A 16,298-nucleotide genomic window follows, 5' to 3' on the forward strand; every position below is an offset into this window, starting at 1 on the left:
TTTTCAAACAATTGTTTTAAATACGTTCAAACAGTAAAGAACAACATGGACAGAGACCTAAAGGAAATCAGGTGAACTATATGAACAAAGGGGAATTTCAACAGAGATAGACATTATTACAAGAACCAACCAGAAATTCTGGAAATAAAAAATATAATGGGCACATTAGGGATAGTCAAACTTAAAAATTCACTAGAGGGATTCAATAGCAGACTTGGACAGAAGAAAGAATAAACAAGCTTAAAGATAACTTATTTGAAATGATCTAGTATGAGGTACAAAAAGAACGAAAGAATAAAAAAGTGAATAGAGCTTAAGAGACACTATCAAGCAGGACAGTATATCCATTATTAAGATCCCAGACGGGGAACACAATAAGAAAAATGTAGGGAACTTATTTGAAATATAATGGCCAAAAACTTACCCAATCTGAGGACAGAGATAGATATATAAACTCAAGAAGCTCAACAAACTCTAAATATAATAAACCCAAAGAGACACACAACAAGATACATTATAATCAAACTGCTGAAAGTCAAAGATAAAGAGATAATCTTGAGAGTTACAAGAGAAAAATGACTCATCACATACAAGGGAGCCTAATAAGATTATCAGCAAATTTCTTAGTATGAATCTTGCAGGCTAAAAAGGATGGGAAAGTATATTCAAAAACATCAACCGGGCCGGGCATGGTGGCTCACACTTGTAATCCCAGCACTTTGGGAGGCCGAGGCAGGCATACCACTTGAGATAAGGAGTTCGAGCCTGGCCAACATGGTGAAACTCCATCTCTACTAAAAATACAAAATATTAGCCGGGCATAGTGGTACACACCTGTAATCCCAGCTACTTGGGAGGCTGAGACAGGAGAATCGCTGGAACCTGGGAGGTGGAGGTTGCAGTGAGCCGAGATCGCACCACTGTACTCCAACCTGGGAGACAGAGCAAGACCCTATCTCAAAAAATAATAATAATAATAATAATAATACTGTATCTAGCAAAACTGTCCTTCAAATGTGAAGAAATTATGATATTCCTAGATAAAAGATGTATCGTCAACACCACTAGATGTTCCCTACAAGAAATACTAAAGAGAGTCCTTCAAATTGAAACAAAAAGATACTAGACAGCTATACAAAGTCACATGAAAGTATAATGTTCTCCATTAAAGGTAAACATATGGGCAACTGTAGAATCCTGTATTATTGTAATTCTGTTGCATAAATCCACTTTTAATTCTTGTATAGAATCTATAAAATTACACAAAAAACTATAAATCTAAGTTAATGGGTACATAATATATAAATGTAAGTTTTAACAATAACAAAAGGAGGAACTAACTGTAAAGGAGAATTTTTGTATGCTAATGAAGATTAGTTGTTATCAATGTAATATAAATTGAATAAATTTGAAATCTGTTATGTAATCACAATGTTAGGCACCAAGAAAAATATCTATATAGTGCACACAAAAGGAAATGAAAAGGGAATCAAAGTATGTCACTATAAAAAAAAAATCAATGGATTACAAAGGGAGGGCAGTAAGAAAAGAAATTAGGGACCAAAAAGCCACAAGACATGGAGAAAACAGATGACAAATCAGCAATAGTAAATCCTTCCATATCAATAATTACTTTAAATATGAATAATCCAACTCACTAGTCAAAAGATACATTGACTGAATGGATTTTTTTAAAAAATCTAACACACTGCTGTACACAAGAGACTCATTTTAGATCCAACACATAAGCTGAAATGGAAAGGATGGATAAAATATTTCATGTAAATAGTAACCACAAGAGAGCAGGGGTACCTATAATGGTATCAGATAAAATAGACTTTCAATGAAAAATCGTCACAAGAGACTAGGAAAGATAATATATAATGATTAAAGAGTCAATTCACCAAGATATGATGATTATAAATATGTATGCACTAAACATCAGAACTCTTAAATATACAAAGCAAACATTAACAATTGAAGAAATAGACAGCACTGCAGTAATATTAGGAGACTTCAATAATCTGCTTTCAATAATCGATATGACAACCAGACAGAAGACCAATCAGGACAACAGAAGACTTGAACAACACTACAGACCAATTAGATGGAAAAGACACATACAGAACTCTCCACTCAATTCCTATCAAAATCTCAATATATCTTTGCAGAAACAGAAAAAAAAAAAATACTCATCCTTAAATTAATATGGAAAATCAAGAGACCTTGAAAAGCCAAATCAATCTTGAAAACAAACAATAAAGGTGAAGAACTCACACTTTCTGACTTCAAAATTTACTACAAAGCTACAGTAATCAAAAGATGGTACTAGCATAAAGACAGACATATAGAACCATGGAACAGAATTGAGAACCTAAATAAAACCTTTGTGTATGTGGATAAATGATTTCTGACAAGGGTGCCAAGACCATTTAATGGGGGAAAAGACGTTCTTTTCATCAAATGTTGCTGGAAAAACAGGATGTCCATATACAAAAGTATGAAGTTAGACTCTTACCTTACACCGTATACAAAAATCAACTCAAAATATATCAAAGATCTACACACAGGCCTACAACTATAATTCTCTTGGAAGAAAACATAGGAGAAAACGTTGTAACATTGAATTTGGCAATGATTTCACAGGTAAAACACCAAAAGTACAGGCAATAAAAACAACAACAAAAAAAAACAGATGAATTAGACTTCATTAAAATTATTGTTTGTCCATCAAAGGATACTATCAACAGAGTAAAAAGGCAACCCACACAACAGGAGAAAATACAGTTGGCCCTCTGTATCCATGGGCTTCTCATCTGTGGATTCCACCAACAACAGAATGAAAACATTTGGGAAAAAACTGTCTGTACTGAACACGTACAGACTTTTTTTCTTGTAAATTATTCCCTAAATAATACAGTATAATAATGATTTACATAATAATTACATTGTATTAGGTATTATAAGTAATGCAGAGATTAAAGTATATGTGAGGATGTGTATAGATTATATGCAAATACTACGCATTTAATAACAGGGACATAAGCATCTGCAGATTTTAGTATTAGGGGGTCCTGGAACCAACCCCCACAAATACTGAGGGACAACTGTATTTGCAAATCACATATATAATAAGTGACAAATAACCAGAATATAGAAAGAACTATAACCCAATAAAAAAAATTTAATGTACAAAGAACTTCCAAGATAAACAAATGGACAAAAAGTACGTGAAATGATATTCAACATCACTAATTGTTAGGAAAATGCAGATCAGACCACAATGAGAAACTACTTTACATACATTGGGAAGGCCATTATTTGATTTTAGCCAAAAGGCTGAGAAGCAATAAGATGGCCATTATCAAAAAACAGAAAGCAAAAAGTGTTGATAGGATGTGGAGAAACTAGAACATTTGTACATTGCCAGTGGGAATATAAAATGGTATTGCCATGGAAAACAGTATGGTAGTTCCTAAAAAAATTAAACATAAAACCATTATATGATCCAGCAATTTTACTTCTGGTATACACCCAAAGAATTGAAAGCAGGGACAAGAACAGATATTTTTACACCCATGTTCATAGCAACATTAGTCACAATACCCAAAAGGTGAAAACAACCAAAATGGTCACTGACAGATGAATGAACAAACAAAAGGTGGTATATACTTATAATGAAATATTATTCAGCCCTAAAAAGGGAATGAAATTCTGATACCTGCTACAGCATGGATGAACTTTGCAGACATTATGCTAAGCGAAATAAGTAAAGACCTGAAATAAGTAAAGGCTCAAAAGGACAAATATTGTATTACTCCACTTATATGAAGCACCTGGAATAGTCAAATTCTTAGAGACACAACGTAGAAGAACACCAGGCGCGGTGGCTCACGTCTCTAATCCCAGCACTTTCAGAGGCCAAGGTGGGTGGATCACCTGAGGTCAGGAGTTCGAGACCAGCCTGACCAACATGGAGAAACCTAATAAAAATACAAATTTAGCAGGGCATGGTGGTACATGCCTGTAATCCCAGTTACTCAGGAGGTTGAGGCAGGATAATTGCTTGAACCCAGGAGGCGGAGGTTGTGGTGAGCCGAGATTGCGTCACTGCACTCCAGCCTGGGCAACAAGAGCAAAATTCCATCTCAGAAAAGTAGAAGAGTGGTTATCAGAGGCTTAAGGAAGTACAAAATGGGAAATTGTTATTTAATAAGTACAGAATTTCAGTTTGGAATGATTACAAAGTTCTGGAGATGGAGAGTGGTGATGGTTACACGATGACGTGAATGTGCCTAATCCCACTAAAGTATACACTTAAAAAATAAAGTAGTAAATTTTATGTTATATATATTTTACCACAATACAAAACAAAGGAAAGGGAAAAGAAAGAAATGAAACCACTAGTGGTCTAGTTACCTCTTGGGAACATTCTGGAAAAAATTTGTGCTAACGACAGAAACGGAAGGAAAAAGTTTTAATTCTCCTTTAAACTGTAATAGGTAAATTTAGAGGTTATCGTGGGGCTACACGTTTGAGTGAGTTTCTAGGTATGGGGCATACCTCTTGTTTCCTCCCACTGATTTTGCTCTTAGTCAAGGGTAATAAATCATATAGTTACATACCTATGTTGTCTTGTTTGTACTACTCATTGGCATACTGTCTGAAAGAAATCTTTTTTTTTTTTTTTTTTTTTTTTTTTTTTTTTTTGAGGTGGAGTATCATTCTGTCACCCAGGCTGGAGTGCAGAGGTGTGATCTCAGCTTACTGCAACCTCTGTCTCCCGGGTTCAAGTGATTCTCCTGCCTCTACCTCCAGAGTAGCAAATTGTGCTACTTTATCATTTTTAGAGGTTTCACACTTATACTTCAAGATGCTCTATTAATGTAATTGTCAACATGTAAATACCATGTATGTGTATGTGCATATACATATATATACGTATATGTGTGTGTGTGTGTGCGTGCATGTATAAAAATAAAAAATTAAAAAAAAAAAAAACTGAAAAGCAAGCTGGGTGTGGTGGTGTATCCTTATAGTCCCAACTCCTCTGGAGGCTGAGGTCGGGGAACTGCTTGAGCCCAGGAGTTTTAGGCCAGCATGGAGAACCTAGCAAGACTCAATCTCTAAATTTTTAACTGAAAAACAAACTAAACATGTCCTAAAGTTTTGAAAAGGATAGACATTCTAGTCACATAGATGTTTCTTGTAACTCTTCTTTATAAGGTGAAATAATTATATTAAATCATAATTCACTAAAGGCATTCCTGTGGAAAGGTGAAATGACAAGTTCTAAATACATTCTTTCTGATGGCTTACTTAACACAGAAGTTAGAAAGTTAGTTAGCTTATCTATCAACTTGTCTCTCTTACGTACCAGAAGCCTCAAGCCAATCTTTGGCAAGTGCTAGACTGTAGTCAGTTGGAGACTGCATTTTCTACAAAAATGTCAAGTACCAAACTGCAATGTTGATGAAAAAGAAACCTATATATGATACCAAATATGCAAGAAGCAGAGTTCAATTTCACAATGTTCAGTAGTGAAACTTGAATAGCTGGTCAGCTTACTCAGAAAAGCATCTCCTGCCACATAGGTTGGACCACTAGCTAGCATGCTTATAAGCAAAAGCCTTAAATGATAGGAATAGAGAATCAGAGGAGTTAATCATGAAGCAGCCTGTGGAACTAGTATTGTTAGTACATTAAAAAACTATAGTTGGGGAAAAAAAAAACACTTCACAGAGAAATAAGAACAAAATTATAATCCCAACTCTGCCACGAACTAACTTTGGACGAAACACTTAACCCACATGAGCCTCAACTTGTTCATCTATAAAACAGAAGAATTTCAGATTAGGGAGTTTTAAGATTTCTTCCATCTCTAAAATATTACACTTCTGGGATTTAATTATTATTAAACCAAATCAGAAACTTCAAGAGAGACCATTAGTAACAGAGAGGAAATCGAACATAATAAACTGTGAGATGATCACTTCTTGTATTAAAATTTAAAACTCTGTATTAAGTGAGCAACATGTCAAAATCCAGTTTATAGCAAAGCTTAACCTGTCTGCTGAATTCACTTACAAAAGTCTGTGCACATTTAAAGGAAAGTGACCTGATATCACCCAACATTAGGTAACAGCAAAAGGGTGTGGCTCAGAAAATGCACTTAACCATATGTAGAAAGCAATGAGGGACTGGGGAAAACCCTTTTGTTGCTGTAAAATTACTACAAGAATTAACATGTAGTTTCATTCAGTCAAGGCTGAGCACAATTTCAACACATTAACAAGAAAATGAAGATCAGTCTTCCTTGGAACCACAGCTTCCTATTACTGAACAAAATCACCTCCTCCCAAACTAGGAAACAAACAAAGCAAAACTACCAATTCTACAGTGTTTATCCAGAAGCTTAAAATTTCATAAGCTTTTGGTCCAATAATTCTATTTCTACAGTTCTATACCAAGGAAACAATCCTACAAACAGGGAAAAAAAAAAACACAAAACTTTATGCCTAAGAAAATCTATCATAGGGTTATTTATGAAAAAGAAGAAATTAGAACCAATATAAATTTAACCAAAAAAGGAGTGGTTAAATAAAGCTATAGTATTTAATGGAATAATAAAATTCAGCCATTAAAAACAGACTATGTAGGAACATTGAAAAGTTTTGAAGTGTTGTGAGGCCAAAAAAAAAAAAAAAGAAAGAAAAAAGATACAGAATTACATATACAATACAATTCGAGCTGTGTTTAAAATAAATAAAACGTGGAGAAAAAGAGACTAGAAGCAAATTCATGTTAACTTTAGTTTTGTATAACTGATAGGACTATGGGTAAAGTTTCATACTTTTCTGTTTTCCAAATTTTATTTAATGATTATGTTTTATTTCAAATAATGTTTAAAAAATTGAATGTAAAATAAATTATTTTATAAATCTTCAAAATATCCCTCTAAGGTACATAGAGTATAAGTCAAGGTTATATAGCATTGGAAACCTTGGAAATGCCCTGAAGTCTTTTTAAAATGCAATGGATTTTAAAGAAAATCCTCCAAAGGAATATTTTTTGTTTTTTTAAATCCTGGAGGATCTTGAGAAGTTAATTCTATGATTCTTACTTTTTAAAATGTAATTCCTAAGGTAAGAGAGGATTAAATCATGGATAGAAGACACTACATAACATCAACAACATGGCTGAACGACATGATACTTCTTAGGTATGCCATGAGTCTTCTAGCAACAAGTATATCTAGATATTAGGAAAATAAAATAATTTATCTAGGATCTCTGTCAGTTGATGAACAAGGCCAAAACCTAACTCATTTTCTCAATGACCATTCTCGTGGTATAGAAACTAGACTTTGATATGGTAGTTTATAAGCCAAGAGTTGAAGCTTATGTTTTTAAAATGACAGTGCTTAGTTTTCTTTTTAAATTGAAAGCTACCTAAAAGCCTGGAACTTGCCAGCACACACTCAAGCCCCAGGCACTATTAAATTACGCATTCTTCTTGCTACCTGTTTTTCCAGGTTTTTTTTTTTCAATTTTGTGTACATCAAGATCTACAGGCACATACCTACATACATGTGTTGCCCCATTTTTTAGCCCCATATCTGTTTCCTTTGAGATGTGACTACTTAAAATAGTATAAATGCAAACTTTCTGAAAGGCTTCTCTTAGTAAAAATAACTTTTAAGATATAACTTACAGAATAAATTTATTTTTAAAAATTATTTTCACCTATACTTTAAGTAAAATGTCTCCAATTATGACACGATAGTGTAAGTGCTATTATCCCTACTCTCTTTACCTTTTACTTTTACCATTTCAACTCTGAGTAGGTTATCTTCAGATTTTAAAAAATGTCCCCACTGTGTTATTTTTCACATATTACTCATCTTTAGTCTTATCTTCACACGTTATCCAACTTCAGAAGCCCATAAAATCTTCTGTTTTTCTGTAACTGATAGAGATGGGCGGAAAGTGCAAAAGAAAGAATAATAAATGGGAAATAGATAAAGTTGTTGTCAATATTTCTTTGAAGCTTCATAAAATTTTATGAAAGTCTTATAAAACCACAATCTTTTCTATTTTATAAGCCATTACCTCAAGAGCCGCTATCAAATACTCAGTAAAACACCCAAAATTAGGAAATATGTTATATAATACCTTTTAGAATACACAGTATTTTAAAATCACACTGTAGAATCCAAATGATGACCCACAGTTTGCAATTTTTCATTGGAGGAACCCTCAGATGCTTCTAAATTTCAATTACCATCCTGTCGTTTCTTTGCCTCTTAATGCTTTTTATTTCTTGACTAGTTTTTATGAATATCATATCAAAATTTTGATGATCAAGTCAGGTAAGTATACAGTTCTCTTATGTATCTATGTGCAGTACATTTTAAACTATTTTGTTTCACTATTTTTACGTACTTAAAAATAATAAAGATACAAATGTTAAGTCAATTACTTCTTACTCTGCTTAAACATTATTTTAATTATTTTTATTTGTTTATTTGCAGGAAATCAGAGATGGTGGTTCTCTCAGAATGATTCACTTTGGTCTGGTGTAAACATTAAGAAAAAAAGAAACCCGCCTTCTTCATATCTAAACTTTTTCATGGCCTGATACAGACTTAATATCCCCCGTGTGGATTTTTAACAAGAGACAGTATGAATTGTATAAATTAGTTAAGAGTTTTGAGTGTTTTCAAAATAAAGTTTTATTATTTCAAAAACATGCAGCATAACAGCAAAGTGATCCTAAGTAAAAGTCCTTAACCTACTTATTTTCAATAATGTAAAATTTTGAAAGTATCTTAAATTGTACATTGATTAGGTGCTACAAAAATAGAATATTTAAACTTTGTTCTCCCAGGTACTTTAAAAAAGGGGCAGTAGGGGGCAGGCGTAGTGCTCACGTCTGTAGTCCCAGTGCTTTAGGAGGCCAAGGCTGAAGGATCACTTGAGCCCAGGAGCTCAAGAATAGCCTGTGCAACATAGTGAAATGCTGTCTCTAGAAAATATTTTAAAAATTAGCCAGGCATGGTGGTACACGCTTGTGAAGCTGAGGCAGGAGAACTGCTTGAGCCCAGGAGTTCAAGGCTACAGTGAGCCGTGATCACGCCACTACACTCTAACCTGGGCAACAGACCTGTCTCCAAAAAAGAAAGAAAGAAAGAAAGAAAGTCCTCTTCTGCTCTTGTTTACATTATTAATTTACATTACAAATACAGTACTTGTTATGCAAATTTTCAGCCCAGACCCACTGTTAGAAGACAATTCTCCATGGTTCTCTCAAATTACTGCTATGAGTAATTTGCCCTGACTGCCCCTTAGAATGCAGATACAGTTTCCCTCTGGAGAAAGGGGCAGGCATGCTTATCAACTATTATATGAGATTTGAGTTCTTTAAGCTCAGAATGCCTCTCCTTTACACTGCCCATTGAGTGTGCAGGTGTCATCTAGCCCTCTTAACATTGCTCTATAGGAGTAGGGCTCAGAGAATCCATGAAAAAAAAGAAAAGAAAAAAATGCCTATACCCTGGTTACTATCATTTGTCTCTGACTTAGGAGTCTCATGTCTTCTAACAGCATCCATGAAACTATAGTGTGGTAACTTGTAAGCTACTAAGTAGGGTAAAATCTCATACCCTTCACAGTTATCGACACCCATTCTTTAGCAGATCACTGATATTTCACAATGATAGACATCTATAGGCCAGGCGCGGTGGCTCATGCCTGTAATCCCAGCACTTTGGGAGGCCGAGGTGGGCTGATCACGAGGTCAGGAGATCGAGACTATCCTAGACAACACAGTAAAACCCCGTCTCTACTAAAAATAAAAAATAAAAAAATTAGCCAGGCGTGGCGGCATGCACCTGTAGTCCCAACCACTTGGGAGGTTGAGGCAGAATGGCATGAACCCGGAGGGCAGAGGTTGCAGTGAGCCGAGATCATGCCACTACACTCCAGTCTGGGCGACACAGTGAGACTTAGTCTCAAAAAAAAAAAATATATATATATATATATATAGACATTTTATAATAATCAACATTGTTTAACATTAGACAATAATTACATTATATAATTAAATCTTAAAGTTCAAAGTTAATCAGACTTAAGGCTTTTATACTTCAAATTTTTCTTTCTACTTCCCATTTATCTGTACCTCTTCCAGAGGATATCACAAAAAAAGGTGAAACTCAGATTTTTCATTTTGTTATTGCGCTGAAAAAATTTTAATAATGCATAACATATAAGCCAAACTGAGTTACCAGCAAATTTTCATTCTCCTATTCCCAACCTTCTTTATCACACAGATTATCAAAAGTTAACTAATTTTTAGAGAAAAAATTGTATTTAAAAAAATAGGGTGTTGTCGAGATTGCAAAATTTTCTCCAGATTTTCTGGGTAAATAGTCATTAACCCAAAATACCATTCCTGTGAGATATTAAAGGTAAAATATGGATACTGATATATCTATGTTGTTCTACATAATGATAATAATAATAAATGTTTGTCAATTATCTAGGTGAAAATTAAACAAATCATAGTTCTTAAAGTACCCATTTTCCCCACTTCACATACCTCTAGAAAAATTAAATGTACAGAAAACCAAGTTTAGATAGTAAGAATATATTATGAATGATCTTTGATAATGTCCATGATTTATAAGTGCTATTATTTCCCAGATGTTGTAAATCTGAGAATGTTTATTAAACATTACAGTAAATTGATATTCCTGCTTTGCTAGTACCTGAAAGGATTATGAAGGGGCTACCATAGCTATAAAGTAAGAAGAGTGGTATAGGCAGGAACAGCTAGGTAGTATCTCTCCTAGCACTGACAGGTTCACAGGTTGTCCTTCAGGAAGAGACCCATGAGCTTTTTCAATTATTTTCCACATTTCTCAGATCTGAAGTAATTTCCACAGTAATTTATATTCACTATCACATTGTGTCTTATTGCTAGAATAAACTTTGTTTGGAATGCTAATGTCTAAAAGTTTTTGCTTCATTAAAAGGCTATGTAACCAAAACTTGGTATTATACTTTCTTCTTACTATCTTGAAATGTTTGTTAAGGAGTTAAAATTATACCACTCTCTACTGAGAGTTTGATCAGTGCTACAACACACACAGCCCTGTACCAGACACTGTACATAGGGATTCTCAATGAAAAGTTCTCCAAAATTCAGTGAGGAAGATATATCATCATCATCATCCCCACTCTATCGATGAAGAAACCTGATGAACCTTCTAGCACCAGGTTTCACCTAGAAAGGACAGAGGGGCCTGGCCTTCCCTCCCACAATGTGCCAAGTGGAGTTTGAGCTGGCCTGCACTGCCCTCAAGCAGCTGAAGGGTACTGTGTGCGATCAGGAGAAAACTGCTGGTGTATAGCTTCTACAAACAGCCCACCCAGAGCGACTGCAACATTCCTGCCCCTTCAGCCTCAGATGTGAAAGCCAAGGCCAAGTAGGAGGCATGGAATGTGAACAAAGGGATGTTTAAGATGGACACCATGAGGATCTATGTTGCCAAAGTGGAAAAGCTAAAGAAGAATGAGGCTGGCTAAGGACACATTAGCAGACACAAGGAAGCAGCACGGCTCCTCTAGTACAGAATGCTCTTTAAAAACTTTGGTGACTGAAATGTCCTGAAACAATAGCAAGTTTAGCTGAGACATCAATAAATCACTTAAACTGCATGACAGTGACTGTCTACTGCTGGAAAAGAGAAACACAGGGACTGTGAGTGCTCGGGAGGTGTCCAAATGTACAAACTGGTTTTTTGTATGATTTTGAGTGGAGTTCCCAGCTTTCCTATTTTAAGAGTTAGGTAGGCATTTAGCAGGAGTAGAGGTGTTAAGGGGAAAATGTGCTGTGGAAATGCCCAAGGGCTGAAGTCAGTGAGACCATTCTCCAGTGACAGCCTCTTGGGAGGCTTAGGCTCCAACCGTTTACCTCTTCAGGGTTGATTCACTAATAACCCAATACTACAGAGGGGAAAGGGATTCTATCCCCCCAAAAAGCTGAAGTCAAGTCCAAAAGCCCCCATTGGCACGCAGGTCCTAAGAAGTTAATGTTTTTAGGGAGACCAAGCTTTTAGTGATAATATAGTGAAACAATTGATGCAGCACAACACAGCAGTTGAGAAACAATGGAGCCCGTAGTGTCAAAATACCAGCCTCAGAAAGACTCATCTACAGCCTAGCAACCAAAATTTTTTGAGGTTATTCTGCACCTAACCCTGGTTTCTGCTTGGGGATGTTTGTGGAACAATATGCATATGTATGTATATGTGGGATTTGTTACAAGAACACAGCATACCCCTTGACCTAAGCAAGAGCCAGAGTATCTAAGCCCAACTTTTACTCCTCACTGTTATCGTGGAGGCATCATTGCACAGCCAATATGCCTGGTGGCTGGAGTATAGACTGCTAAATGGTATTCAGCGAAGCAGGTCTACAATGACATGAGATTTCCTAGTACTTTTTCCTTAATTAAAAATTATATTCATAGATCATGACATCAGGTCAGTTCCAGTTCTGGCTGTGAACAATAATAGAAACAACAACCGTAAATACTTCAGAGAGGAGACCGAGGCGCGGTGGCTCATGCCTGTAATCCCAGAACTTTGGGAGGCCAAGGTGGACAGATCACGAGGTCAGGAGATCGAGACCATCCTGGCTAACATGGTGAAACCCCATCTCCACTAAAAATACAAAAAAAATTAGCTGGGTGTGGTGGCACGTGCCTGTAGTCCCAGCTACTTGGGAGGCTGGGGCAGGAGAATCACTTGAATTCAGAAGGCAGAGGTTGCAGTGAGCCAAGATCGTGCCACTGGTCTCCAGCCTGGGCGACAGAGTGAGACTCTGTCTCCCAAAAAAAAAAAAAGGCTTCAGACAACAAAGGCAACGAAACCTCACCATGTATCTTCAGGATATTCTGTGCACATATACATATTTGCAGGGAGTTACTATAGACAAAGTACATTACTTAAGAATGAAGTCTACCCAGGGCATCACAACAACTAAAGAACTATTTCTTGTAACTATAGACTGGGCAAGACCCACAGTGTAGAACAGCAGTGCTGTTCTCTCTTCTTTGTAGGATGTTATGAAGACATTTTGATGCTTTTAGGATCATGATTCATGTTAAATGTAAATTAATAGTAAAAATAACAATACATTTTGCTCCAAAATATGGTAACAACTTAGAAGCTATAATATATAGCCATACCACTCTTCAAATCATAGAACCTAAAAAGTAAAATTGTGCTATAATTAGGACAGTAGAAACTAACTGTAAGATAGATTAAAAAAGAAAAACAAAAAAAAAAAAAAAAAACAACACAACCAAAAACAAAAACAAAAAAACTCAAAACCAAACACCAAACACCAAAACCAAAAACACCACCAAAAAAAAACAAAAAAAAAAAAAAAAAAAAAAAAAAAAAAAAAAAAAAAAAAAAAAAAAAAAAAAAAAAAACAAAAAGAGAAACAATAATAGGATTTATATATGTGTATTTCCTTATGATGTGGTTACCTATAGGATACAGGGGAAATGGGACTGATGAAGATGGGGTAGGAGCAAGATTTTTCTACGGATACTGTGAAAAGTAAAAGAAAATCTCAGGACTCACTAACGAAAAAACTTACACCATTTTGGCATATTAACTATTTAAGTTAATATAGCACTTCAAAAACAGCAGGTGAAAAAAAGATCACTATGACATTCATGCTGGTTCCTAAGGTAAGAAATGAAATTCCTATATAAAAGATGCAACATTCTTATCATCGAGGACAAAAAGCTGAGGCCAAAGGAATTCTGTACAAACAAACCTAGTTATACCAACCCTTATCTTCCTGGCTACTTACGTACACAATTAACTATCCTAGCCTAATCCCCTTTGCCTTATCACATTTTCCCAACTTACTATTCTTTCTCCAATTCAGTATTTAAGTAATTGACTCTAACAGCTTCTTCAGTTCTTCATTCCTTTATGATGGCTCCCATGCCACATAAAACTTGTATTGAATAAATGTGCGTGCTTTTCTCCTGTTAATTTAACTTATATCAGTTTAGCTGTTGGGCCCAGTCAGGACCCTAAGAGAACGGAGGTAAAGTTTCACTATCTCTACATTAGTAAAGACTGTCAAATTTACAACCAAGACTTTATTTTAAAACATACTAACTGGCCAGGCTCGGTGGCTCATGCTTGTAATTCCAGCACTTTGGGAGGCTGAGGTGGGCAGATCACCTGAGGTCAGGAGTTCAAGAACAGCCTGGCCAACATGGCGAAACCCCATCTCTACTAAAAATACAAAAATTAGTTGGGCATGTGGTGCATGCCTGTAGTCCCAGCTACTCAGGCAGGCTGAGGCAGAAGAATCGCTTGAACCCGGGAGGTGGAGGTTGCAGTGAGCCAAGATTGTGCCACTGCACTCTAGGCTGGGTGACAGAGGGAGACTCTGTATCAAAAAAAAAAAAAAAAGTTACTAATTAACTATATTATTTAAAAATATATATATACACACAGACATATAGACCAATGGAACAAATACAGAGCCGAGAAATAAACCTTAGAGTATATGGTCAAATTATTTTTGATAAGGGTGCCAAGACCATTAAATGGGGAGGGAAAGGACAGTCTTTTCAACAAATGCTGCTGCTGGGAAAACTGGATATCCGCAAAAGAATGAAGTTGGACACTTACCTTATGCCATATACAAAAATAACTCAAAATTGATCAAAGACCCAAACACATAAGACCTAAAAATATAAAACTCTTAGAAGAAAACAGAAGGAAAGCTTCATTACGTTTGATTTGGCGATGATTTCTTGGATATTACACAAAGCCCAGCAACAAAAGTAAAAATGGATAAACTGGACTCCAAATCAAAAACTTCTGTGCATCAAAGGACACTATCAGCAGATTGAAAAAGCAGTCTATGAAATGGAAGAAAATATTTGCAAATCATATCTGATAAGGGCTTAATATCTAGACCATATAAAGAACTCCTACAACTCATACAAAAAATAGCAAAATATTTTTAAATGGGCAAATAACTTGAACAGACATTTCTCCAAAGAAGATATACAAATGGCCAATGAGCACATGAAATAATGCTCAATACTGCTAATGTAGTCGCTAGTGGAAATGAAAATCAAAACCACAATCACATACTACTTTACATACCTTAAGATAGCTATTACATTATAAAAGGAAGAAAGAAAATAACAAGTGTTAGCAGAGATGTGGAACATTTATACACTGTTGGTAGAAAGTTAAAATTGCACGGCCACTACAGAAAACAGTTGATTCCTCAAAAAATGGAAAATACAATGATCATATGATCCAACAATTCCACTTCCAGTATATACCCAAAAGAATTGAAAGTAGTGACTCAGATATTTGTACACCCATGTTAATAACAGTATTGTTATTCACAATGGCCAAAAGGCAAAAAGAACCCAAATGTCCACTGACAGATACATAAACAAAATGTGGTGTATATCTGTAGGCGCGCGCACACACACACACACACACTAGAACACTGAGCCTTAAAAAGGCAGTAAATTGTGACACATGCTACAACATCCATGAACCTTGAATACATTATGCTAAGGGAAATAAGTTAGTCACAAAAAGACAAATATTGTATGATTCCACCTATATGAGATATCCAAAGTAGTCAAATTCATAAAAACAAAAAGTAGAATGGTAGTTGCCAGGGGATAAGGGGAGAGGAAAATTGTGAGTTGTTATTTAATGGGTAGAGAGTTCCAGTTTTGCAAGATAAAAAAAGTTCTGGAGGTTGGTTGCACAGCAGTGTGAATATACATGGCCCACTAAGCTGTACACTTAAAATGGGTAAGATGGCAAATTATATGTTATGTGTATTTATCACAATTTTTAGAAATATATATGTAACATATAGTTTTTCCTTAATATGACTTTGAAGACTCTGAAATTCACTGAGATCCGCTATCTCCTAAAATAACTCCAAAAAAATCTGCCTTTCAGAAGTAGCAAGATTTTGCTAAGAATATTTCTGTTTTAATAATCTACAACTATAACCCTAGTTACATAACTACCAATTTGCTTTTTTTTTTTTAATCATGGAAGAAAATCCAAAAGAATTCACAAGAAAACTGGAATAAGCAATTATAGCAAGGCTGCAGGATACAAAGCTAATATACAAAGGTCTATTGCTTTCCTATATACCAGCAATGAACAAGTGGAATTTGAAATAAAAAACACATTATCATTTACATAA

General features: G+C 35.3%; 1 protein-coding gene across 5 annotated transcripts in view; it reads left to right on the forward strand.

Moving 5' to 3' along the window:
- The window catches only part of WDPCP (WD repeat containing planar cell polarity effector), a 487,239-nt gene extending 478,488 nt beyond the window's left edge, over positions 1 to 8,751 (forward strand). For all 5 annotated transcript variants that reach the window (XM_050753476.1, XM_050753477.1, XM_050753475.1 and 2 more), the window contains one exon: positions 8,534 to 8,751. In XM_050753476.1, the coding sequence (XP_050609433.1) occupies positions 8,534 to 8,584 (51 nt within the window). In that variant the 3' untranslated portion in view covers positions 8,585 to 8,751. The remainder of the gene's footprint in view (positions 1 to 8,533) is intronic.
- The last annotated feature ends 7,547 nt before the right edge of the window (positions 8,752 to 16,298 follow it).

This window comes from Macaca thibetana, chromosome 13 (assembly GCF_024542745.1).
Source record: "Macaca thibetana thibetana isolate TM-01 chromosome 13, ASM2454274v1, whole genome shotgun sequence".
Taxonomy (NCBI): Eukaryota; Metazoa; Chordata; class Mammalia; order Primates; family Cercopithecidae; genus Macaca; species Macaca thibetana.